Raw genomic sequence first — 27,018 nt, forward strand, 5'->3', positions numbered from 1 at the left:
AAAGCCACTTTGCATTTTTGGAGGTTATGGGAATTTCAGATGAACCATCCGTTTGACTAGTTGCTGAAGCCTAATGGTGCAGAGTGTTACCATTACAGAGAGTAATGGCGGTTTGAAATGGCTCCACTAAGGGCAATATTCTAAGTTCAGCTGATTTGTGGCCAAGTACTACCACTTAAATTGCAACTTAAAACTATACATGGATGGAACCAAGTGAAAACTCAAAGTATGCGCACAGAAAAATGAATATACATGACTTACAGCATGCACACTTGTTTTTTTTTTATTCACCATTTTCATTTTCCTCCATCACTACTATTCCTGCTCAGTGACCGAACACATTTAGACACCGGCATTATTTATCGACAAATACATAATGAATATTGCAATATGGCTGCAAACAATCTTCAGTGAAGGATGTGGTGGTTCTGTGTAATATGATGATGGGTTCAGAAATGTCTCCCTGTTCTGCGTATCGGGACGTTACCTTCAGGCCAATCTTTTGAGACAGTTTTCAAAATGGTATAAAGAAAGATATGTAAAAACTCTTTCTGCCGTCTTCGTGATATTTTTTATTTTTATCCAACCAAACCATGTTCTTAATACTTGCAATGTGAAAGACAATATGAGATCATGTATCTTGAATATGGATCACCTCTAGCACTACCTCTCTAGTATCAATTACAATCATTACCTCAAACTGAATATGATCAGTTCAGTTTACAACTTCACACAAATCAGGTCAACATCTTGCTGTATATGACATGCACGACAAAATAATTGGCCTTATCTAAACATGTCCTTTTCATTTGAACCCTCTTTACCTTCCTTTTAACTAGTTTTAGAAATCCTCCAAAAGAGGGTCTCCACTCAACTGCTACTAGAATGGCGACTTCAAACCACCCATAATATTACGATTAGGAAGTGTAATTCCTACGACGTCTACGCGGAGTACAAACCGTGAGAGTGAGTCACCATCGTTTCCAGCTCTTCAGCTTTAAACTTCCTCCCCTCTAGTTAATCTCACCATGAAGAAAACCCAATTACAGCTACTCTATTTTATCCATGTCCAAAATACTCTTCCCATGCCTTTAACCCACGTTTTAGCCTGATCAGTGAAGTTGTCAGCATGAATTCAAACAGATTCCATCCGGCAAATTCTGAGGATTCATTGTGCGCCTGTACTTGTCGGGGGGGGTCAGCCAAAGTTCAGACCTCAATCCACCCCGAGGGGAACGGTTTCACACCGCGGCCTTCTCTAGAACTGACCCAGTTCTGCTATCGCTGCTTGCCGCCTTCAACGACTGGATTAAGTCTATCCACAGGACGTTTGTGCATGTGTGTGAGTGTGTGTGTGTGTGTGTGTGTGTGTGTGTGTGTGTGTGTGTGTGCGTGTGCAATTCCACCAGTGTGACTAACAAGCTTGGCTGTTGCAGTCCAGCAGATTGAGAGACACCTACTGCTAGTTAAAGCCCTTCATACCCTCGGGTCATCTGCCTCTCATGGGGTGAGGAAGAGTATCAACGAGGTGAAAGTACTGACATTTTTGTAAAACTTGGAATAAATTCACATTCACATATTTTTCAAATGGCGACATATTGAATTCGGCAACGCTTTTCATCAGGGCATCGTAGCTTTTAAAAACAAAACACAGAGTCCTGTGCTATGAGATGAACTTGGTTGGTTCATGCAAAATGTTGAAGAATAGTATTAGTCTCAAGCTGTACGGACACAGCAACATTTGATATAACATCCTGAATGTCAGAATAATTATGTTTTGCTTACTTGAGGTGGTTTAATGCTTTGCTACATGCCTGCACGTTTGAAGATTTAAATTGCACACATGAATGGTGTTTTGTGGTTGTTCCGAGCATGTTTGTTGTTTAAAAACCAAGCTTAAAAATGTACTAGTTATACTCGCGTCTCTGATTAGAGGTGGGTTTGAGCAGCTGGAAATCCATTACAAGTATATTTTCCTGCCAACATGACCAAATAAAAATAGCACTGAGCCGTCTGTTCTGTGAAAACACAACCTCATCTGTGCCACTCCACCCACTTTGCCGCAAAGAAGCGTGCTTGGAGCCAGAAAAACAGGTGCAGGTACAAAGAAATCAACACGCGGCCAACAGAAGTGCCATTCCTTATGCAATATTACTCTACTGTCAGATATGTGCCAGCATGAAAATAAAGGCCATAATTGAGTTCAGGGAAAAGACAACCTAGTCACTTTCTGGGACTTTTACAAACGTGTCAATCTTTCAACAACAAACTGGTAGATTAGTTATAATCCCACATTGTGTCATACAATGTTATGACAAACATAACATTGCTAAAATAAAAAAAAATAATTGCTTTAAAGAAGGGAAAAGTGATGGAGCAAATGCATGAACAGATTGCCAATTAGATTGACCAAGGACATCGATATCTGTGTACAGGTGAGGAGCTAGCTTGTGCATTAGATGGGTAATTGTGTTGATGGGGCAGTCAGTGAAGAAATTCGGAAAAAAATGTGGATAGTGATATCTTCATTAGAACAACTTTCAAAACCCAGCTCCAAACCTCTTTCTAATGAGGGCTGCTTATAAATCATTCATTTTTACATGGCTGATGAAAAATGTACGTTTAAATTCTGGGACACACAAGTGATAACTCTTTTACTTTATGTCTGTAGGATAAACAAACTGCCACTGAGACGAAACATAGTCATCACTGACGATGAACCCCCAATAACCCTCGTTTTTTTTTCTCTTCTCCTTTTTTTTTTGCTAGGGAGGAGCTGTCTCCAGCTCCTAAAATGTTCTTTCATTTATGACAAGTCTGCTCTTCAATCCAGCCCTGTGATGTCTTATCTGGGCCATGTCGCGCTATACATACCCTTTAATGACTAATTCAGTCTCTTGGTCTCTTACGTACCAAAATAGAACACACACGTATGAGAAAAAAGGAAAATCAATTGAAATGTTGCAACGTCTGACAGGACTGTGCTCGAGGAGACGGGAAAAAAAGGGAAAGAAAAACATCATACGGTGTCGCTTGCTTTTGTTTTCTGAGTGAGAGAGTGTGCGGTGTCGAGACAGGCAGGAGCTGTATGTATGTATGCAGGGTGCCGCTACGTTGGGGATTTTTTTTTTCCAACTGTCTTTGATCACTTCCCGGCTTTGAAGTAACTCTCAGTGAAGGGGGGAAAAAAGCCGAGCAGAAGTCACCGCAAGTTCACATCGTAACTAGGACTCGCAAAAACTGCAATCTGCATAATTTATTCCTTAAACTGTTAAAACGCAAAGAGATGAGCAGATCTCTAGGTGCCCAACAAATCCGCCCCCCTGCTTGACAACCTCAATTAAACACTCTCCCTCTCCACATTTGTTCTCAATTACTGCTTGAAGAGCGACAACACGAGAGTCTCCTAATGCTCATCAAGTGACTGATTTAAAGAGAGACAGTGGAAGGTAAAGCACCACGAGAAATGTAATTGATGTACAATGTAAATCAGCAAACGGAGTTAGCCGTGTACGACACACAGAAGTGAATGTGCTCATGAACACACACTCACCAATCAACATGCTTTTCCTCTTCAGTTCAATGAAACACATCACAAGATGATGCATTGTCAGGCAGCTTGTACTTATTTGTTTGTCTTAGATTGCTACGATTGTGTGGATGCGTGTGTTCATCCATTTTGAGAGTTTCTGCTTCTTGATGGGTACTCTTCAGAACCCTGTTATCATCACATCAAGTCAAATGCCAAAGACTCAAAGCGGACCTTTTAGACAAACATATATATTTTTTTATTTTTATATTTGTCGGTCCGAGCTATTTGTTTGTGTCTCTCCTCTAAAACCTTTAAATGAAACGTTGCCATGTTGACAGCTGTTGAGAGGCATTAGATATGCTCCCAATCCCTTATATTGATCCTTTACAATTGACCCAACCTCAGTTTAATTATGCTGTAACTTTAATTATCTCTAGCCATTAAGTTAAGCTCAAACTAAATTTTTTCTTAACGTGAAAAGCTGTCGTAATGTCCTCACAAGAACAATGAACTGTCAGAGGTTGGTCCTCACAAGGACAGATAAGCTTGGAATCGGCGGGCACACAGATATTGAAGGTCATCGGATCACACAGCAGCGTGTCGAGTAGATTGAGTCAGACTACTCGGTCTTGCACAATTTACATGAAAAAGATTGCTTATTTGTTTTGTTTTTCTTGCGGAGAGAATTTACAGATGGCAACCTAGCTCAAATGTGGGGCTCAAAACCTAGTCACGTTAAAATAATACAACTTATTTTAAAATAAGCATGTTACATTAGCTTATGAACTCTGGCCTCTATAAACACAACAGTTAAGATAAGACTGTACAGGCTGACTGCAGAACAGAGGTCAGCTGCTTTTGCAGGGAAGAACCAGTGATTGATGGTGGAGTCAAAGTACCAGTGTGATGGTCAAAGACCTCTATTTCATACATACCCTGCTATCTAACACATATCGCGATTGGTTTAAAGCCTTTTCAGCAATGTTGGGGGTTACCCCCGGTTTCTCCCTGTCTGCAACTGTCAGCGAGTCATTGGCCAGATCAAGCCGTGGCATGAGTGGGAAGATGGCCACTGAGTTCATGAGGAAGACCCCACCGCTCTTCACTCACTGCCACCCACACATGGCCTGCTACAAATGGCACCCATTTTTCACTCTGCCAAGAGGCCATTGATCCCAACGGCAGTGGTCAACAGCTTTCAGTTGGACAAAGGAGCTCCACATATCGAGAATACAGAATACAGTCACAGTCTGTGGGTTTTGAAGACCACACCCGCTTACAAATGCAATCGCGAATATAAAACAACGTATCATTCCAAGTTGTAAACAAGCCACTTGCCGACAGATTATTGCGAGGTTATAACCTTTTCTTCAACGTCAACATTTTCAAGGCATTTTTCTTTTTCAACAACAACTCCATACGTATACTTCAGTGTTGTCAGATTCATCCACTTTATGATGATTCGTGTCATATTAGATGTTTTGATTGTCATTTCAGTGATGATTGTGACATCATGTAGAGACAGATAGAGGAGCAGTGGGCAGACCGCAGCTATTTACACCAGGCATTATCCAAGCCACATCATGCTTTTGGCAGGGGCGCCTTGCCTTTCAGTGGTACACTGAGCGTAATGAGGAAGAGGGAAATAAGCATTAGCATACTGACAGCGTTCAAAGAGCTTTCAATTTTATTATTCTTGATGGCTGCCGAGGCCAATGCTAAAACAATGGCTGTGTAGACAACAAACAAAGAGCCATACAGTCACACTGGACTGTATGTACACAGTACACAGGACTGTGGATACAAATACTCAGTTAAATGGGACATTTATAAATGTCCTCATGTCTGATAAGAAATGTCCTGAGGAGCGACGGATGTGTGTAGAGAGAGAACGAGAAAAAGGCGAAGAGAGTCGTCTTCATGCTGTATGAGGAGGAACTCGAGACCCTGCCGATGATATACCTCAGCTTTGCCCTTAGGAAGAGATTTGTCCTTCAGAACCGTGTGTGTGTGTGTGTGTGTGTGTGTGTGTGTGTGTTGATGCTAAATGAAGTGGGGTTAAATTTATCTAACAATCTCCGATCTGCTACAAGCACTCACACACACGCACTATCTCTCTCTCTCTCTCTCTCTCTCTCTCTCTCTCTCTCTTTCTCTCTCTCTCCTTCTCCCTCTCTCTCTCTCTCTCTCTCTCTCTCTCTCTCTTTCTCTCTCTCTCCGTTCCAGACACTCCCAATTAAGCCTGAAGGGTCATGCTTGTTAAACTAAAACTATCCTTTTCTGAAATGTCACAGTGTCTCCCTGCAGTGTGGCCCGTCTGTAAACAGCTCTGTTGCTGATGCCAGCCAGAGCCCCCTGGTGCGTCTCCTTGTGTGTGTGTTTGTTAGAGCATATTTTGTGAGAGCAAAATGCTGTCTCTTGCATTAACACCAACTGCTTGAGTGCATTTCAGGCTTTTGTGTGCATTGTGGCTGTTGTTGTGACCAAGATGCCAGGTGGTGTTGTGTCTTTGCCCCTGTGTGTTTCATGGGATTCATTATGTGTGTTTTCGCCTGTGCAGCTTCCCTCTTTCGTGTGTGTTTGTGTGTGACATCTCATTTGGCGGGCTGACAGGTTGAAGGATATGTGCTGTAATTGTTGTCTGACTGTCTTCGTGCTGTAATTGAAAATGTCTCATGTGAAAGTTTCTTCAGGATGTGTAAACCAGCATTCCAATTAAGATGAATACTGCCGCTCCTGTTAGCTGCCCAATTACCAATGTGAAGCCCACCTTCGACACCAAATGTGCATTCAGTGGCATCCCGGGCAGTGTTAAATGTTTGCTCAAAATTGAAGTCTGAGAGAAATGTCAGCCTAATTTGTGATTTAAACATGCAGAGATGAATTGGGATCTCAGATTAATGCAATATGTCACGATAACAGGCCAAAAAAATGATGCCAAATATGCCAAGCGTTGCTTCCGTACACATCGAAGCCATTCAGTCCAACTTTATTCTTTATGTTTTAGTTATTATGAAAAACTGTGTTTTGTTTTAAAAATTGACTATAAAATCAAACAAAAATAATAAAAAAACTAAGTTACGAAATGTCACACCATGTTGTGTTATTTTTCCTCCTTGGGGGTATTCATCATTCTCTAAAATGAGAGGTGCACAGAAAATCTCAAAGTGTGTGGCGCCTAATTAGTTTAAAATGTAAATAGATTGCTTTATTGCTCCAGCCCAACACTGGGGAGAACCACTTTTGTTCAACACATAACAAATAGCAGCCAGCTCCAAATACACTGGTGCACACGCACATATAAACAAACACACACACAAAAGCACACTGTGATTACATTATTCATAGCGCTGCGGAGAGCTCTCCCAGCAAACACGCAAGAGCTGCTGTAAAACACTGAGCGGTAACAGCATCAGCGAGATTGTCTTACAATAAGAAGGATGGAGGGACGGGGACGGACGAAGCGAGAGAGACTGAATGAATGTGTGTGTCAATCATTTAGGTGGAGCAAGGCGTATTCTTGCATTAACACCGAGGATTGCTCTTATTGATGTTATGGTCTGTTTGTGTGTGTGTCTGTCTGTTTGCAGCTCTATATTTAGCCATAGCACACTAGCCGGTTGCCGGCCAGAGTGCTGGAGGTCTGCCAAGGAAGAGGCGGAGGTACATATTATATATACTTTTAATAAAAAACAGTTTGCATATAATATATATATATATATATATATATATATATATATATATATATATATATATATATATATATATATACAAACAAAGAGCGAGAGAGAGAGAGAGAGAGGCACACACACACTGTGCTCCTGGAAGAAAAGAATAATTAACAATAGGATATTTTGGTCCGCCCCACACAATGTCTCATTGCATGCATTTAAAAACAAGGAGAATATGCCAAGGTGCAGAGTACATAAAACATATATTTGTATCAAAGAAGAATGCTTACCTCCACCTGTGTGTGTTCATTTTAAAACATTTCTTTCTTTCTTTCTTTCTTTCTTTCTTTCTTTCTTCATAAACAGTTTTATTCTCCTTCCATCTGATCCTCTAATATTCTCACAAAGCTGCGTTGTGAATAATCTATTTCGTCAGATCAAATCAATCCATTAAAGAACTAATATGCTACTCACAGCTGTAGATAAGTGGAATAGTGCTGAACCATTACCAGGATTGTGTGTTGGGTCGCCCGTGCTTATAACTCACAAAACATATCCCTTTGTGCCACTAGTTGTCACTTCTGTACCACAAAGCCAGCTGCCGTCTATTGTGATCACAGCAGAAATCTGAAATTCTGCAAAGTATCATAACAAGTAAATGTGTGCTAAAATGAAGCGGTCTCCAGTTTTTAAGTCTATACATGGAGGAGCGTGGCAGTTGAACCATGGTTTGTATGGGTTATTGTTGTATGGGGTATTGCTGAAAGAGTTGATTAGCTTCAGCCTCACTGCACCACACTGACACTCCAAACTTCATCCAGGAAATGAATAGGGGATTAGACAGAGGTGTCAAAAGTATTCATATTCATTACTCAAGTGGAAGTATAGATACTAGAGTTTAAAAATACTTAAGTAAAAGTGTAAAAGTACTAGTTTAAAAACTACTTAAAAGTATAAAAGTAAAAGTAATGTTAGGGGATTTTTTTTTCCATTAAGGACAAACTCTTAAGCCGCGTCTCAGGGGCCTATAGTGCACTACCCCACCTCCCCCAAAACAATCATTTTTATAAAGGCCATAATGACTATAATGTTTTAAAATGTTATGTTGAAAAATGTGGGATGCACTAGGCTACCCGTTTCAGCTGCATATACTGTATGCCCATTTCAAATGATCACATTTTATTACAATGCAAATACATTAAAGTACCATATATGTACTGAGCATTAACATGCGTTTCATGGAGCGGAAGACATGATAACTAGTTGCCTATAAGTAATTTAATAGTGCAAAATAGGCGGCGGCGACGATTCCGACACAAACACTTAAAGCTGTGGTTCTCAAACTTTTTCTGTAAATAACATAATTGTGTGACTCATCTGTGCTTTTATAAATAACAGAATAAAGGAAATTGCAATCACTTTCAAGTAAATTAGATTGCCCCATCAGACAATGTTTTGTGTAAGTTCTATCTGTGCAAAAAATTACTCATATTTAGTTACTACTAAATAGTTCATTGTGGAAAACAATAAGCTTTTAATTTTTGTTGCCAAACAAAACAGAATGAGTGCAGATATGTGAACCATCACGTTGTATCGGTATTAGTGGCTGTAGTGAGCTGCTTTCCTCGACACATATGTTATAAACGGGGTTGTAGATTTGATACGGCCTCTCTCAATTCATGCTCAATATTGAGCTTAGATCTGTTTTTTTATTTTGAGAAACGCAACAGCAAGAAAAGACGAGCTCACGGAGCTCACGGCGTCGCGTCAAATCGCGCATGCGCAAGCGTAACCTGTTAACGGCGTACCACAGCCATTTACCCGAAAGTACAGGCATTTGTCCATGTATTTATTAATGACTTTGTTGTATATCCGTGTACTTTATACTTGTGTAATATGTGAAGCCAGCAGCTCATTGTTGGTAGAAGATACGAGCACCGTGGCTCGTTTCACCTGGAGCAGGAGAGCTGCTCCGGGTTCAGAGAGCTGCTCCGGTGCGAGGAGAACTTCGGTTGCTCCTCACAGGAGAGCTGTTGTTGCCATCTTCACCCTGGGAGCGTTTCAAACGCAGATATAGCGGTCTACTTTTCACGCGACATATTTTTCTACGCTCTCTGTCCGCTGGTGTATGTGCTCAGCGCTCACCTGTGTGCGGGCGCACGTATCTGTGGGCAACGGGGCGGAGAGGTTTTTTTTGTGTGTGTTTTTGAACGATGACAAGCCGAAGTTAAAAAACAAACCAAAATGAAATAGCAACGAGGCTATTTTTATAACGTAGGGAGTAGAAAGTACAGATATTTGCGTGAAAATGTAAGGAGTAGAAGTAAAAAGTCGTCTGAAAAATAAATACTCCAGTAAAGTATAGATACCCAAAATTTCTACTTAAGTAAGGTAACGAAGTATTTGTACTTTGTTACTTGACACCTCTGGGATTAGAGTACTATTGTGTCCTTTTTTCTTACCTCATTGGAGTCTTTATTTACACTCATCTTTTCTCTGGGACGATTAAAGGTTTGCAATTCAGAATCAGAACTGGAGTGTTTGTTTGTTTCGGGTTATTTTAAACAATTTACATACTAAACAGAACGGCAGCACTACGGGGCTCGTTGGCTCTTCAGCTCATACCACAGCAAGATTCACAGGAATCTGTTGCAATTTAAGCAGAATGGAACCACCAAATGTTTTCTTCTAATTAAAATGCATTTGATAGTTACATTTTGGGCTTTAACTGTTGGGCTTTAACTGTCAGACTGTTTGTTTGTGTTTCCTGTGCCATCGAGACAGAGTTGTTCCTCGGCTGTCTACCGGGTGCCTGATTCCATGTGCATGCAGAATGACTGTGAAGTGAGCGCATGAGCTACACCAGAATCAACTTGTATGCATAGCATAACAATTATTTGACACCAGTTTTTCCTTTGCTCTCAACATACATAATATTATTATTATATTATTTGTTGTATATATTGTGCATTTTTCTTATTATTCTATTCTATTTTTTGTATATTGTATTCCTAATATTTTTGTGTCTTTTTTGTGTCTTCTATGTAAGTTGCTTGCTACTGTAACAAACTCATTTCCCCTTGGGGATAAATAAAGTATACATCTGTCTATCTATCTATCTATCTATCTATCTATCTATCTATCTATCTATCTATCTATCTATCTATCTAAATCTATATATATATATATATATATATATATATATATATATATATATATATATATATATATATATATATATATTGTGCATGTTTTATATTTGATTGCGTAACCTGTATTTAGCATGACCTGTATGTAGTAAAACAATGTAAAAAACAATGTAAAAACAAATACTTAATAAAGTATCTATATATCTATCAATCCATTCATCCATCTATCTATCTGCATACATATAAATAACCAACTTAACAAACAAACAAGGACAACAAAATAAAACAAAGCAAAGCATACACATTTAACTATTACATATAAAATCAATTTAACACATAGTCATGCAAAGATGAGAAGCACAGAGGTCACTCCTGTTCTGTTAAAAATATTCATCAACGAGGGTATTTTACTGAAATCACAGATCATTTTATACCTGTCATTATTTTCCAGCCAAGTCAGGCAGCCGTAGCACTTAAGGGACCGGGTGGTTGTAAACTGGGAATTGAAGCATTAGCTTAGCCAGCCACCTCAGTCTTTCTCCTTCAATGCCCAGGGCGTTCCAGTGGTACCTTGTGCGGAGGCTTTTAATAAAGATGCTTGTTTAAATCCTGGAACAATGAGCAAGGGCTGCATTTCAGGTCTGACATTGCAGTAAAATGCCATCACATTGCCCAAAGGGCTAATCTTAACCCAACTGTGAAATCTGATTCTTAGAGAGCGAGGGGTGAAGGATAGAAAGGAGGGAAGAGGGAAGGCACATTATTGTGGTCTGTCGGGCCTATAGGGATGCCAATAGGTGAACATGTTGTCCTCACTCATTGTTGTAAATGAAAAAGAGCAAAAATGACTGTTTTGTAATATAACTATGATGGATGTGACGCAAAGCAAACACATCCTAGAGAGATTTAAGACACGCTTTACATTTACATTTGGATATGTACCACATCGAACAATCACCTCTATAAAAGAAAACGAGCCTGCAAATATGTTTCAAGCTGCAAGCAAATTCAATATGCAAAGTGTTTTTCCCTCCAAGTCCTCAAGAGCGAGTTTATTCATCATTATAACGCTTGTTCTGTCACAAAACAACTATATATAGCATTGGGAAATTAATAAAAGGGACAGACATAAATTAAGTAACCAGTTTGCGACAGTCCGGCTCTAATCACAGCTGCAGTTTAACCCCTGGCCCGCTGATTGCGATGCAGCTGCGAGTGCAGCTGGGAAACGGCGCCGGTCCGCGTCACAAGATGAATCGTAATCAACAGTACAAGGACATCTGGTTCTGGATGGTGGGAGAAGAACAGTGAATAGTCTTGAAATCAATTTCGGAAAGAGCAGGAAGCAAGGCTGTAGTTTGCCGTGATGTTCGATAGGTGAAGGGGAACAAAATTGCACTTATGTCATCCAATTTGTGGCAATACTTCCATCTATTGTGCTCCTAGTTCATCCTGGGAAAAGGAAAGTCAGGGTGCGTTGTCTTTATATAAATCTAACAAATGCCAAGCCAATACAGATGAAAGAAAGAAGAAGTTTGTGTACAACTGGCAGCTTTCTTTAAGAGCCAGCGTCTTTCTTTATCTTTAACTGTTTGCAGGTGTTAGTATTAATGAAGTAACATATATTGTATTTTATTGTTACAGCTGTGTTTGCAGCTAGTTTCTCTGCTACCACATTGGGCAGCTTGTAGATTTGCAGATTCATCTGCAGTATAATAGACATGTGTACCAGTTGGCCTTGACATGGCTTGAAAATAAGTTGCATTGGACCTTCATGAAGGTATTTTTGTTGTTGTACTATTGCATTCACAGTGAGTAGCACTACCAGCGATAACCCAGAGCTCATATCAGAGAGTTGAGGATCAAACTGCTACCAAGCCAGCCGAGGTAATCTGTCACACCGAGGTAGCCCCTGGGACAGCGGGTGGTAGTCCACTGATATGCACAACAATATTCCTAGACGCTTGCGCGAACACGATCACACACACACACACACACACACACACACACACACACACACACACACACACACACACACACACACACACACACACACACATACAAATCACAGACACAGTACAAATCCATTGAAAGAGTTCCAATTCTAGGATTTTCAGCTTCAACACAAGACACATCACTATGTGCTCCACCGACACCAACATCCTTACCCCCCCACTCTGGCTGGACCTGGCGGGACACGGCCTTCTCCATTGCTGGCCCCTCCCTCTGGAACTCTCTCCTCCAGCACCTCAGACATTCACTCGTCACTTTTAAAACTGCATTGAAAACTCATCTATTTAGATCTGTTTTTAACCTGTGATGCCAGTTATGTATGTTTTTGTTTAGTTTCTTACTATCTCTCCTGTTTATAATGCTTTTGTTGTTGCTGCATTTACTATGTAAAGTCCCTTTGAGTACCTTCTAAAGCGCTATACAAATACAATGTATAATTATTATTATTTGTATTATTATTATCTTTATACGCCACTGCTCAGTGGGCAGCTAGCACTAAAAAGGAACTGCCCAAAAAGAGAAAAATAGTGCGTAGAGGCTGCATATTTTCACATTTGACTCAATTTCAATAAATTAAGACTTATATTGCCCAAACCAGAGTTGGTGATTGTCTAAACAGTGGAAAGACTAACAATGATGGTTTTGGTGAGTAAACTATTTTCAATGAGTTAACAAAACAATCAGGCTGGTCTTAGTTTAGTGAAAGAGACAGGTGTTCAGAGAGTGTCTTTTTCTTTTTAATGAGGAATATAGTTGAAGAATATTTCCTTTCTTGACATTTCCTGAGTTAATTTTGTTTATTTATTAGACAAAAAAAAGCGAAGAGAGCTTGAGTGTGTGTGTGTGTGGGGGTGGGATTTGTCAGGGCTTTGTACCAAAAATCTCTTTCTGTCAGAAATCTTTCGTTAATATCCTTCTTGGTTGGGTAAGGGAAAAGATCACGGTTTGGTATAAAATAAACCCTTCATGGCAGAAATCCCTGAAGGCAATCTTCTCCCGTGTGTGAATTTATCAATAATTTCCGGTTGTTCCGCTGTCAGTGGCCGGTTGGTAAATTTGACCATAACACTCTACCCTAGCACACACACTAATACAGCCTTAGACAGAATCAGAGAAGCTCTCTGATGTCAGGCTAAGAGCCCTAAACACTCTAACCATTAGATCTGATCTTATTCTCCAGAGTTAGCAGCAAGCAATAACCAGGGGAGCAGAGGAAAATGAAGGAGGGGTGATGAGGAGCAGAAAGGAAGGAAGAGGGGAGGTGAAAGATAAACTGGCTTTTGTAAATCATTTGTGTATGACAGCCCCGCTATATGGACAGTCACTGACACATAATGTATCATTTGTAGTCGTTGCATGCATTGTTATAACACATGAAGTAAATAGAAACGAAGCCCTGCAGATTTCCTATCAGACACTATCTGACTGGCTGATGCTTCAATATGTACAATCAATTATTGAGAGGAAACTGACTTCCTGGACTGGTTACTATATTACACTGTATGTAATACCATGTTAATGAAAGATAATATGAATAAAGAAGACTGTGAAATGGATGAGGGGATATATAGAAAGTGTGCAAGTAAGGGAAGCATTTTTTTAAAATAAGAATAGTACTACATTCATATTTAATAGACTAGACCGAAGATATCCGCTTCCTAGTAGACAGTGCAATTCACCTCAGTTCTCAGACAGCAAATAGCGCTAAAAATACTGAAACCCTCAGTTTGGAAGCTGTACAATCTTAAAGAATGCCTTTCATGTCAGTTTTTAGGTGGTGAACATTGAAGGAAAATAACATTTATCCTAAAAAGATCCTGACCACATGAACACTTGTGTTCACTTCTGTGTCGGACATGATTAATTCAAGGCCATAGCAGAGTACAAGCATCAGCTCGGCGGTTTGGTTTGCTGAGACGAAACATGTTTCAAGAGGGAAAAAAGCTGATTAGGGGCTACTCATGCTGACAAAAACCATGAAGTAATGCTTAAGCCAGAGGTTGGTATTCTGAGATAGCTGCACGAATTAGCTGGAGCATATAACTGACAAGGTCTAGAGCCAGTTTCACGAACGTGTTTTTTTCTCACTGCATTGCAAGACTTGCTGAAGTCTCAACATACCCTACAATGAGGAATTTAAAGCAAAATGAACAACATAACGGGGGAAAAACTCACCAGCACATGAGCCATCGATCTCCTCGTACGCAACGCTGCAGACGCATCTTCCCAAGGGGACTAACCAGTCTCCATCAGCTCCACAGAACAGTTTGGGTGTGTCTCTTTCTTCAGCGTGGTCAACACATGCGCCCCTCACCTCCACCAACGAAGAAGAGTCCACCCGAGGCACTGTGTCCGGAAATGAGGCCAGGTTCCTCAGCGTGAACGGACATTTCTTATAGTAAACCCTCACTGAGACCAAGGCAATGCAGGCCCCGATGTCCTGAAACGCCAGATAGAAGCCCTTTCTGGTCATGGGTCCCACCTCACGCACCTCCGTGTTGAGCTTAAGGATGCGATCGCCGAGATCCATCTGAGTGAAGCTTTCATCGGCAGCGATGGTGTCTATCTTGGTGTACTGTGGGGGCTTGAATTTGACACCGTGAGCCTCATCAGTCTCGTGATAGAAGAGATTGAAAGTCTCCTTGCAGGTACCAGACACCCAAGGGATGGAGTTGCAGTCGCGCAGGGTGAAGCGAAGCTCCACGTAGACCTTCTGGGCAGCCTGCCGAGAGATCCAGTTGGAGCGAAGCCAGTTGTTCTGGTTGGGCTCCATCACGTTGCAAACCTGGAAAGTATGGATGGGCCGGTTTTGCTCGTCCATCTCTGTGATGGCGTCCCACTAAATAGGAAATTAGAAGAGAAAGGGGGGTAGAAAATAAAAGAAGAGGGAAAAGCAAAGAATAGTCATTAATGAATTAATAGTAATTAAATGATAATCGAATTAAAAGTATTAAGTCCCTGGGGTGGCCAATATAATCTGTTCAATATAAATGTGATGGCCAGAATGAAGAACACTGTTGCTTTTACAAGTATGGTTTTAAATGTAAATGTTGTCCTAATTGTGGCACTTAAAGATATGCCATGGGGTCATTGATATCCAAAAGGTCCATCCCTTTTAAAGTATGCAAATTAAATTGCAATCTGCATGTTTCTACCTATTATAGGATCCCTTGTGTAAAGGTGATATGTGGGCTCCCAAGAAGAATTGCATGGTTGATCTGGGTGGAGGGATATGTCAACAAAACATTGGCCAAACAGGAAATGAATGGACTTTTTAGCAGATGTAACTCGGACTGTACATTTCAGGTATGATAAAGAGGTTTGAACGGACAGAATAATATCCTCAACACTGGCAGGAAAGAAGAAAAAAAACATAAGGAAACAAATAATCTTTTTTGCTCTTATTCCATCAGGTATTTTTCATGGTATGTTTCCTCCTGAATGCTGTCTGACTCCAGCTGCCATCAGCTCTGCACCTCCCAGGTCGCATGATCAGGGCGTTTGGCAGCTTTGCAGGGTCATGAGGTTACCTGTCCCCATGTTGATGGGAGAGGAGTTAATGGGGGTTTTTAGCCCCCTGGTCCCACACGGCTCTCTGGTTTTATTAGAGTGGGGACTGGCTACATGGACGACCCCAAAACCATCCAACCCCGACCTCCAAGAATCAAATTACTTGCCTGGGAAAAGGGGCTCTCAAATCACTTCGCTTACAATGCAGCACTGGGCCCACAAGCTGCTGCGTTTGCTTTTGTGTGTGTCTGGCTTTATTTTTAGACTGATATCCAAACCATTTTGCTTAGTCTTTATAGGATGAGGGTATAATTTAAAACTATTACTACTCCCACTATTACTTCAGCCACACCTGTACACCGAGTGCTGTCTCCTGGTAGGAGCCAAACACTATAATCAACACGTTTTCACAGAGACAAGCAAGAGATGCAAGTGGGCGGTGAGGTGAGAAAATCTAACAATGAAGCTATTAATTACCAACCAACACACTCACACAACTATCATTTTGTGTTGAAGAGTAAACGGGCGACAATAAACATACACAAACACACACTTTATGTCCCCATTCTCCGGTCTGAGAGAGGAGATCCCCATTCTAATTAATGGCTGGAAAACAACTCCTTTATAGGCAAACACAGTCCAGAGAGTTGCAATAGAGCTGCTGGTTAATTTACCAATACTACTTGCCTGATAAGCTTGTGCATTTAATAAGCTGTTTTGCACTTAGCTAAATATTACCTCTTGATGAGAGTAGTAATCAAAGCCAAATGTTTGCTTTCACATACTCATTATCCTTTTTAATAACATGTTCTAATTCAATCATCCAAGGACGACAGGCTTTAATCTGCTCTTCCCTCAAGGTGTAATTGTAGAATTACAGTCAATCAAATAGATTTTGATTAGATGTGATATTGCCCATTACACGTGAGGCTGTGCACGATGGATTTTCTTGGCCATACAAAAGAACTGCAGTAAATGAAGGTAAAATATGCTTATTGTGTAATTAAAAGCCAAAATTATGCTTCTAAAGATGAGAGAAATTCACCTCTGTTAACTTTGCAGCAAAGAAGGAACAGTAGCACAGACTGTCCATATTTTGTGTCCAGCTTTACACATTAATAGCAGTTAAACAGTGGATGTATTCATAATCGGATTCCATTTATTTAACCCTAATTACATATCTACCTACATATTTGCCTTGTTTTACTTTACATACTGTATGCCAGTTTATTTTCTGACTCCGCATCATGGGAGATATATGGATTCACTTTATACATGGATTAATTTTTTTACCTCGAGTTTAGTGAGAATTAAAACTACTGCCATGTCTTTCCTCTAAGTATGAATCTACGGTAGGCTACGCTTCGACAGTATTCCGGTATTATACCAGAGTATAAAGAAATCCAGAAAAGAAAGATCCAGAAGGAAAGATGTTCAATACCGCTGCGCTTTCTATTATGCTGCATTGATGTGATGTATTGTAGAGCACAGTCCGGCCACCAGAGGTCGGTCTCTAAGGTGTAACAGGCGGCTGAGCTCAGAAAGATGGAAACATCGTGTTTTGGGTTTCGTCTTTTTTTTTTTTAAACCCGCAACTGATATTTTTGGGGTTGCTGTTGTTTTATTATACAGATGCTCAGCTTGGTCTGGCCATGGAACTTGCAAAAGTGTTTAAACATGCTGACTCAATCCACCCTTCAGGCCTTTTCAATCTGATTTGACCACTTAGTCTGCTGTTGACCTGCAGAGGTAGGAGGAAAGATGCATCAGCATCCTCGGGCTCCAAAGCTTCCCTTTAACAATAGCAGGCGTGACAGTTTTAGAAGAATGACTGAACAAATTGAGATAATACAGGACGATTCCTAGTCTTGGTTTAAAAAGAAGATGTTTGACATTTCCACATTGGAGACATGACTTGGGAATTAAGAAGGTCGTCATTAAAATGTATGAAAAAGGGTACGAGCTTGTTGAACACACAAACAAACTGGGATTGGTGATGAAGGTGTTTCTACAAGACATATTGCAAAGACACTTTATCAATGGCTTCAAGCTCAAGAGATAAACGGATGACACTTTGCATTTAATAAGCCAGATGATTAATATTGTTGCAAATTCTGTATTTGCCAGATTTTTATTTAAACCAAATACAATACATGTTTTCAGCTTCTGCCAATTATTTTAAATTCAGTTTATGATGCTTGACTGCAGAGTGGTGTCAAGTGTCTTAATTAAACTTTATGTTCCATTAATGGTTGCTAAAGGGCAACCAAGCAATCCACGGAGTCTATCACCTATCGGTAGTGACTGTTGCAGAACTGAGCAAGAAAGCTCTTTCACAGAACTGTGTTTGTGTGTGGACACAGAGCAAAGTCAGACATAGCTTTGAACCATTCTTCTCAGGACATTTTACAATGTATCAAGGCTGGTTGCTGTATTTAAGGGATCAGTGTGTAATGTATTGATTCCGACTGAAAACATTCCTCATAATGGACTACATTCTTTAGTCACAAAGTAGGGTGTGCAAGTTGTGTGAAACGGAGAGAGAGAGAAGATAGAAAGCAGGCGATAAAGAAAGAGATGAAATAAAACGTGTTAAGCATGCATGGAGGGATGCTGCAAAGTGTTTCATCAGGAGATACAAGAGAATTACTAAAGTTAGGAGGCAATTAAATGAGCTCAAACGACACTGTAGATAGACTGTGGCCAGAGACAGAGAGAAAGAGGCAGAGCTATTATTGTGGCTTGTCCCTAAGGGGGAAAACAATCCACGGTGATAGAACATATTGCTACTCCAATCCCCAACTAAATACCATTCAAAGATGATCTAAACGCCTCCAAGACTTCCACATGTTGTCAGCTAGCTGATAATGTCAAGCAGCTACGTGGTGTCAGCACTTTAAAACGAGTCACTCTGCTGCTTTATGTTTACAAGAGCTAGAAATTGAGTTTTTCCAAGTTGTCTTACAAGCAATGAAATTGATTTCCTCTTAATTGACTTCCAAATATAAGGGTCGCTTCAGCGACAGCATCACACCCAAAGGGGCCAAAGCCTGAGGTTCCTTTGAAACCACCAGCCTGACAGGATCAGAGCCCCTTTATTGTGTGTGTGTCACGCTGATGTGTCATCTGAATGAGAACTTCTTTATCAAAGAAGAAAACTTTAAGTGAAGCCCCCTTTAGTAACTTGCCATCGAGCCTGAACATGCATAATTGAAAAACGGTCAGAAAATGTGTCTGATTGATTGCAGCCTGAGACCAAAGCCCTTATAGCCCATCACTCTGGCGCATGAAAGAGAGCCAGTCATTTCACTGGCCACTTGCCCGGAGATGGGCTCTTTTTATTTTCATTTAAACTGTGAAACCTGGAGCCCTATGGAGAACAGCACTGTAAAATATAGTGTCATAACCCGCTCCACTCGTCCTTAATCAAAATTAAACATTTAGTGGTTCCATGCGTTCGGCTTGGTTGGGTAAAACAAAGAAGAAAGAATTCAATATAATTTAAAAGTCAAATGTCGCTCAGTGCGAACAAGAGTGTGTTATGACCTGCTAATGAAGAATTACTTAATAATTAGGCCTATTACTGAAATAAACTAGTGGGGCAGGTTAAGAAGTGGAGCTTTTAGACTGCCAGGAGACGTGTGTGCTCATTGTGTAAAAACCTAAAAATTCTTGCAGATTTTAAGGTTGCACACACACACACACACACACACACACACACACACACACACACACACACACACACACACACACACACACACACACACACACACACACACAGTAAGTGTAATACCCACTGCAGGGAATAGCAAGGTAGTTATCCTTTTTTTGTTATTTAGGAGAGTCTACGTTGTGCCGATACTGTGTAGTGGAGCAAGTGTTTTATTGATACCATGCGTAAGAACTAAAATCCCCCCAATTCGCTGATACACATACAACCATGTACACTTGCGTTGTAATATACATTTCAATTAATGACAATAAACAAGTCTTGACAGTCCAAAGTATGGAAATAGTTGGACTTTGGAGACTGAATTTCCCTAAAAATATCTGTGTGCCTAAATAATGAATACTGAAAATAAATACAGTACACCTTTTCATCCGGTGGCTGGAATTTAGCAGCCCCCACAGCAATTTTAGGGAGGAATTATAAATGTCCTATGGGAAACAAGGACACTGCATATTGTATATTGTTGGTGTGAAAGACGAATACAGTCAAATCGCAGGTGTTCATTTGGGCCACAGGAGACTTGATCTGTATAAATATTTATATTTTCATTTTTCTTTTGTCCTCACCGGGGATTGCAGGACACTACCGAGTGTCCTGCAGCCTCGCCGGCTCTTCTTAGAACAAAACATGCTCCTGCTGTGGTTACACACACACACACACACACACACACACACACACACAAACACACACACACACACACACACACACACTGTGTCTGTGGAGTTGGGTGCAGGTATGTTCTGGTCTCTGGAGGCTTCCTCTCTCAATTAAAGCAAAGATAAAGACCGGGGAGGAGAAAACAACTAAAAGAAATCAGCACTTTTCTTTCTTCAGATCATTATCCATCTTTTTTGTTTCTCTTTTTGTGGTTTCTTTCCCTCCCCCAGACAACATTTACACACAAAACACTGAAAAGCAATTCCTTTTGCCATCTTTGACACAATTTGACACACAGTGGGCGTAAAATAAAAACCTGCTATACTTTACTTCATCAAGGTGAGGACAAAGTAATTAACTCTAAAACAACGAGAATTACTCCCTCTGCTGGACTTACCCCTGTTGGGTCATTTATCTCTCTTGTCCTTTTTGCCATTAACTCCACAGCCGGGTGATTAAATTATAACTATATATCACATTACAGTTTGTCTGGGAAAAGATACCACTAAGTCGCATTAGGCAGCACCAACATGCCACAGCGCCTCGTCAAACTCTAATACGCATTTAATCCCATCAATGGGATGTTAACGCTTCTGTTTCTGAAGACAACTTAGACATGATATACTTAATACTGGCAGAAAATGATAACTGAATCTGAAGTGTCGGGGTCTATTGAGGACATTTTAATGTGTTCTTATTTTAACAGGAAGTATTGCATAGTGTTTTTAGGTGACTTGTTATTTCTCCATACCTTGTGAGCATTCACTAGGTATTAATAGCATTTCTTCCAAAGTTTTCGAAAACATTTCTCTCTTTTCTCTTCTTGTATATTCTTTTCCTCTGCTTCTTTCTTTCTTTCTTTCTTTCTTTCTTTCTTTCTTTCTTTCTATCCATTATTCATCCATCTTTCTCTGCGTTTCCCCTTTCTATCCCTTTCTGTTGGTCTCATATTTGATGCCCTCTCTATCTCCTTTCTCCTTCTTCCCCCTATACACTTTGTCTCATCTTGCTGAACTGTGTGTGTGTGCGTGTGTGTGTGTGTGTGTGTGTGTGTGTGTGTGTGTGTGTGTGTGTGTGTGTGTGTGTGTGTGTGTGTGTGTGATGCCACTGACACTGGGATTGAGAGATTTTTATTTAATCCCAGAGCCTCCCTCAGTGATGGATGAAAAACCTCTGCCTCCGCCTCACACACACACACACACACACACACACACACACACACACACACACACACACACACACACACACACACACACACACACACACACACACATACAGTATAGCAATAGAAATGAGGGAGATGGATGAAGAGTCCTTGCTCACGAGGGAACTTGATGTCAGCTCTTTGACTTTATGAGAAAAGAACAAACAATGAAAAGAAAGTGAAACAACTAAAACTGAGTGGGAAAAAAAGTAAGGAAAAAAGGTGCAAACGCAAAATGGAATGTGTTCTTCCAGCATTTTTATGACTTATGAATATTAAGGATCACTGGCTGCTAATTCTGACTGCGAGAGAGAGCGAATAAAATCACCCACCCCTTCACCAACCATTTCATGTGATTTAGTCTCAGAGACTACCAGGAACAATGTTACATTCAAAACCATTTCCTAACCTGCAACTCATCACTTACAAATGTGAAATCTGATATCTCACATTAGTGAGAGAACCCCTAAACTGTGTTCAAGTACAAGCTTAATTTTAATTACTCAGTTGTTATATGCAGCATTCTTTACCCCCAAATCTTTGCATTTGTGTGTGCATTTTATCACATTGTATGTGTGTGTGTTTCAAAAGTTGCTCTATTGAGGGCTCATTAGGGACAAGTGGGGCTAAAGTCATTGTGTCTGACAGTGGAGACAAGACAATCACTACTTTGATTGGGGAATTATGGAAATAGATTTCCACTGTGTACTTTAGGACTTCCAATTCAATAAGAAAAGGTGTGCCAATGAGGAATATTGACATAATTTGACTCTAGACAGAACCTGCATAACAATATTGAACATGTCAGAAAATCCTTTATATTGACACCATATGTTCCATTCTACAGCCTGCTGGTAGAGCTACTATGACACAGCGAGTAACCTTAACGTTTAGTTTCAATCCTTACTTTTTAATCAGGTTTCTCTCTTTTCTTTGTATGTCTCCTTATTGGGTAGTGATAATTACTAATGATTGCAATCTATAATGATGAGGCGTTGCAGGTGGGATGCAGAAATATAAACATAACATTCTGAAAGAAGCTGAATGCAAATATCAGATGTCTGATATTTCAGTAGATTTTCGCTATAATCGTTATCATTCAGACCCAGACCTGTACGCCAGATGGAGCATAGTGTTAGTTCAGACAGCACACTGAAGTTGCACTTGCTATAGCTGACTGCCATCATCTGTTTCATGCATGCGTCACAATCACTGGTTCATTCACAGCTGTGTGGCGATCAGCTGATTAGCGATGTCCATATTCAACGATAATCTATTGTCATTATGCAACACAGGGCTGCACAATGTAGTGCAGTTAAAGCCCATTTGCTACACAAGTAAAACATAACCAAACAAAAACAATAGTAAATAATATGGCTTGCATCTTAACATAAAAAAGTGGACATCAGGGAAAACTTTAAGTATAAGCAAAAAGCATTACTTTTTATTATTATCTGTAAAACACAGAGCTGTGACGACGAACTGCAATGATTTATAATTTAAAAAATAGATGTTTTCTAGACTAGACTTTTTAGCACTTCAAACAATAGCCTTTAAAGTTTTATATTAGACGATTTGGTTGTATCAGAGTGCGACGCTTATCATTTGATTTTGAAGTTGGATGCATTTTTATTAAGTACTTCTTATATATCTGGTTGTTTGTCACTGCTCTTAAGGAACTGATTCTTCAATTTAAAACAAGCAAGATGTAACCCACATTACTCTTGACACACACACACACACACACACACACACACACACACACACACACACACACACACACACACACACACACACACACACACAGTATCCCACTGCCCGTTGCCAGCACATCCCCAAATCAATAGGAGAAGTGAACAGTGGTGAGCAAATGAAATCCAAAGGCCCTATGCTTCACTCATTCCTGCATCCATCACAGTGACAGCGGATGGGCGGCCAGCAGGGTGGAGCCAGAGCACCCGCATCCATCTGTCATCCCTGTGGTGCTCTCACAAAGTGACACCCTGTTGGTGATGGCCTCACTCATCCTCCTAAGAGAGCCGAGGGCACAGAACATAGAGTTCGACCCGTGTTGACATTTTAACGACTGCCCATGTTGGACTGATGTTTGCGTGGAGCTGATAACCAGTATCTTCGTGTGTGGAGCATTGAAAACGCCCAAACAATACAGATTAAGTGGTTCCTCTAGAGTTGTATTCTTGCCATAGTGTAAACACCTCGGAAATTTAATGACAAACCAGTGAGCACAACTCATAAAATTAAAGTGTTCCCTTGAGGCATTTGATTGCAGGTTTAACAGACTGTTGAGTAAATTCCTCCCACTACTCTGGAATTATTTCTTCGGTCAGACATTGACAACATCATAATTTACCCATACACCTCTATCATTATCAGCAGTGAACACAGCCTGACTGCTCATTGATTTAGACGTCAAATATTAGCCCGTGTATTGCCAATACGAGGGATAACCCTGGCTTTCTATATGTTTTTGAAACCTGGTTTGAACTCTACTTTTGCCGTCTTGTTTGGACAAGCAACACTTCTCGAAGCTGCAGCACACAGAGCAAACTGTCACAATGCTCTGATCTGACAGACAATAGACCAACCCAAAAAACAACGGCAAAGTAAACAGCTCCCTTCTGAAAGTGTAAAGCACGTTTTGCCCTGTGTGACATCTCTGCAGAATATGCTTGTATACACTTCTTTGAGATAAGACAATATTACGTTGAGGCATTGAGGGCACAGAATGCCAACTAATGCACCAGCTCATTATGGATCTCTGCATAACAGAGTTCATCTATGCAAAAATAATTTGCTGTGTAAAGCCAAGCATGTGTTTTCCTTAAAAAGATCTTTCATAGAAAGACGTTTCTGCCAAAATAGCATTCAACATGTTGTTTTCTGTCACCTCCTTTATGTCTTGGTTGTATACTGGATTCAGTGAAGCTCTTGCTGGTGTGGTAACACATTTATGCTATTAAGCACAGTATAATGAGATCGCTCCTCTCACTGATATTACATCAATCAAGGCTGCCATTAACGGATGCAAACTCGCCACATCCCTTGAAGTCAAAGAGGGTGTCCTTTAAGAAGAGACAGCCTTGTTCCTCACACTGCATCACAAACATGTGACCTCATGAATTGTCCATGAACAAGATACTGGGGTAGTGCCTACTTTAGTACCCGACTAATGAGACTGATATTCGCTGTTTCACAATACATTGTAAAAACGTTGGAGATGCATTGCCTTCGACCTGTAGAACCAACAGCAGGTTGACATTATAGTTTTGAGTGAAATGTCTACTGCATGTATTGCCATGACTTGTTGGACACTCATTCATGTCTCCATCAGGATGAACATTGCATGATCCCTGAACTTTTCATCTAGCGCCGTCATCGGCTTAAAATTATAATGTGTCTTCTGATACTTTGTTTAAAATAACCAAATACCTGATAAAACGGCATTCCCATCAGCTTCAGATATATTGTTTGTGTCACGTTAATGTGTCTAAAGTGTTTTTTCCTTTGTAGAAAAAGAAAATGTGTTTTGAGCAAAAGTGATAGGAATTTGTATGTGTAGCCTAGATCATCATAACGCTCGACTAAGAGTCAGGTAAGAGTGCTACTCTGCAGTGAGAGAAACCCATGTAAAGTCCCTGTTTCAAATACAACGCCGTTTTTGGGACCAACAAAGAGTAAATTCATCCCTCTGGCTAACAGAAACCCTAAATCCCTTGACGTTTGCGGATGAAAGCTGCCAGATCTCAAGTCACAATGAACACACAGCATCTTCACAGTTGGCAAAACTATAATTCAACAGCAGCTTCAAAGCCCACATGCCAGTAAAACCCCATCTACCTGCAGGATTAACCCTGGATAAGGGCCTGAACCTTGTCTCCTTTCAACCTCTTCTCCTTTATCTCATTTGCCTAAACGGTGCTATGTCACCCCTCCAAGCACGTTGACTCTGTCTCATCTGAGCTGACACAGACCAGAGACCTTTTCTTTTTTTTATCCCTCCACCGGCTCAGGCAAACTGTGCGTGGGAAAAATGAGGGGGAAAGAGCTTGTCGTTTTACATATCTATTTTTGACAAAGAGGCAAGCGGGCGGGCAGGCAGTCTGGAATGTCAATGTTTGGCTCAGCAGCCTCTGACTGATGTGAGATCACAGTGACGGCTGCACACAGCGGCACACACACAGACTTTGCCAGTGGGTGAGGTAGCAGGGTGCAGCCATAGACAGCTTAGATAAGACCAGGTCACCCAGGTAGAGGGGAAGCATGCTGCACAGACACACAAATAGAGTGTCGAGCTATAATTGTTTTATACTCGAAACAAGTAGGTAGTTCTTTGAAGCTATTGCAAATGCTATTGTATGCTTTGTTTTGTGACTCTGTAATTCATGAGAAGAGTCTCTGATAATCTCAATTCTACACTTTATTCAGTATTGTAAGGGAATCGTTTTTCTGATCTGCACTCACGATTTAAAAGCAGGGGTCTAACTGGTGTCAACTATAGCCACACACTGCAGTCAATGATAAGGACAACTGACATTTTAAACTGTAGAAGGTCAGCACTATCTCATTCGTTCTTTCTCTCTGCCCCAATTCACTTCAAGTGTCCAAGCTCAAGGCCGCAGCATTATGAGAAGGCGAGCTATGATTAAACAGAATAAGGGAAATAACTGCGTCATCTGGAGTAACATTATAAACATCACTTTTATTCCACCGTTTCATTTAGTTAATTAAACTGCCCTCCCTCTACAGACATACAGGATGCAACACACAAACGCAACTGCAACACATTGCCTCTTGCCTGTTTTCACAGTCTGCTGCTCGCTGTTAAGAGGAGGCTGTCAGAGAGACAGAGAGAGGGGGTTGAGACAGAGAGGCAGTGAAAAGGAAGAAAATGGGAGAAAGATATCAGGAGGATGGGGAAAGAGGAAGATGAAGAGTACCGGAGGCACAAGACAGTAAGACAGAGCGGACAAGAGGTAAAGAAAGCATGGTGCATGCAGAGCTGTTTGTAACAATGTGTGAGGATGAGGTGTGTGTGTGTGTGTGTGTGTGTGTGTGTGTGTGTGTGTGTGTGTGTGTGTGTGTGTGTGTGTGTGTGTGTGTGTGTGTGTGTTGCAGCACTTCTGTACGCTTGAGGGCCAAAGCTTCTCTCGTAACAATAGAAAAGATAAGGGGCAAAAAAAATTGGAGGACAGTTTTCAAGGGATGCTTTAGGATAAAGATTGAAGGTTAAGGTGAGAATTAAGATGACTGTAGGCTTAAGTTGGTGGGATGTAGCTTAAGCACAGTTTTTGCGGTGGACAGCCTGCGACACCTGACATTGAATTAAATGCAAAAGTAAGACACAAAATGGGCAGAAAAACAAAACAAAGAATACTAAGCTTGCAAAAAGTCATTAACTTTCCAAAGAAAGGTCCAACATATTTAATGGATTCTCTTCCTCTAAGTGCTAGTTTGATAATGATAATGGCGTCCATTACTCGTCTTGTCTTTTTGAAAGATATAGGCAGATAGACTAGAAAAGAGTGACCTTT

The 27,018-nt window shown here is 40.6% G+C and overlaps 1 protein-coding gene across 1 annotated transcript in view; it reads right to left on the reverse strand.

Annotated features, from left to right (window-relative positions):
• The window catches only part of epha6 (eph receptor A6), a gene marked incomplete at both ends in the record, with an annotated part of 144,097 nt that overhangs the window by 95,882 nt on the left and 21,197 nt on the right, over window positions 1-27,018 (reverse strand). Inside the window, one exon of the mRNA XM_079231029.1 lies at window positions 14,541-15,204. Within this exon, the coding sequence (XP_079087155.1) occupies window positions 14,541-15,204 (664 nt within the window). The remainder of the gene's footprint in view (window positions 1-14,540; window positions 15,205-27,018) is intronic.

This window comes from Taurulus bubalis (genome assembly GCF_910589615.1).
Source record: "Taurulus bubalis genome assembly, chromosome: 15".
Taxonomy (NCBI): Eukaryota; Metazoa; Chordata; class Actinopteri; order Perciformes; family Cottidae; genus Taurulus; species Taurulus bubalis.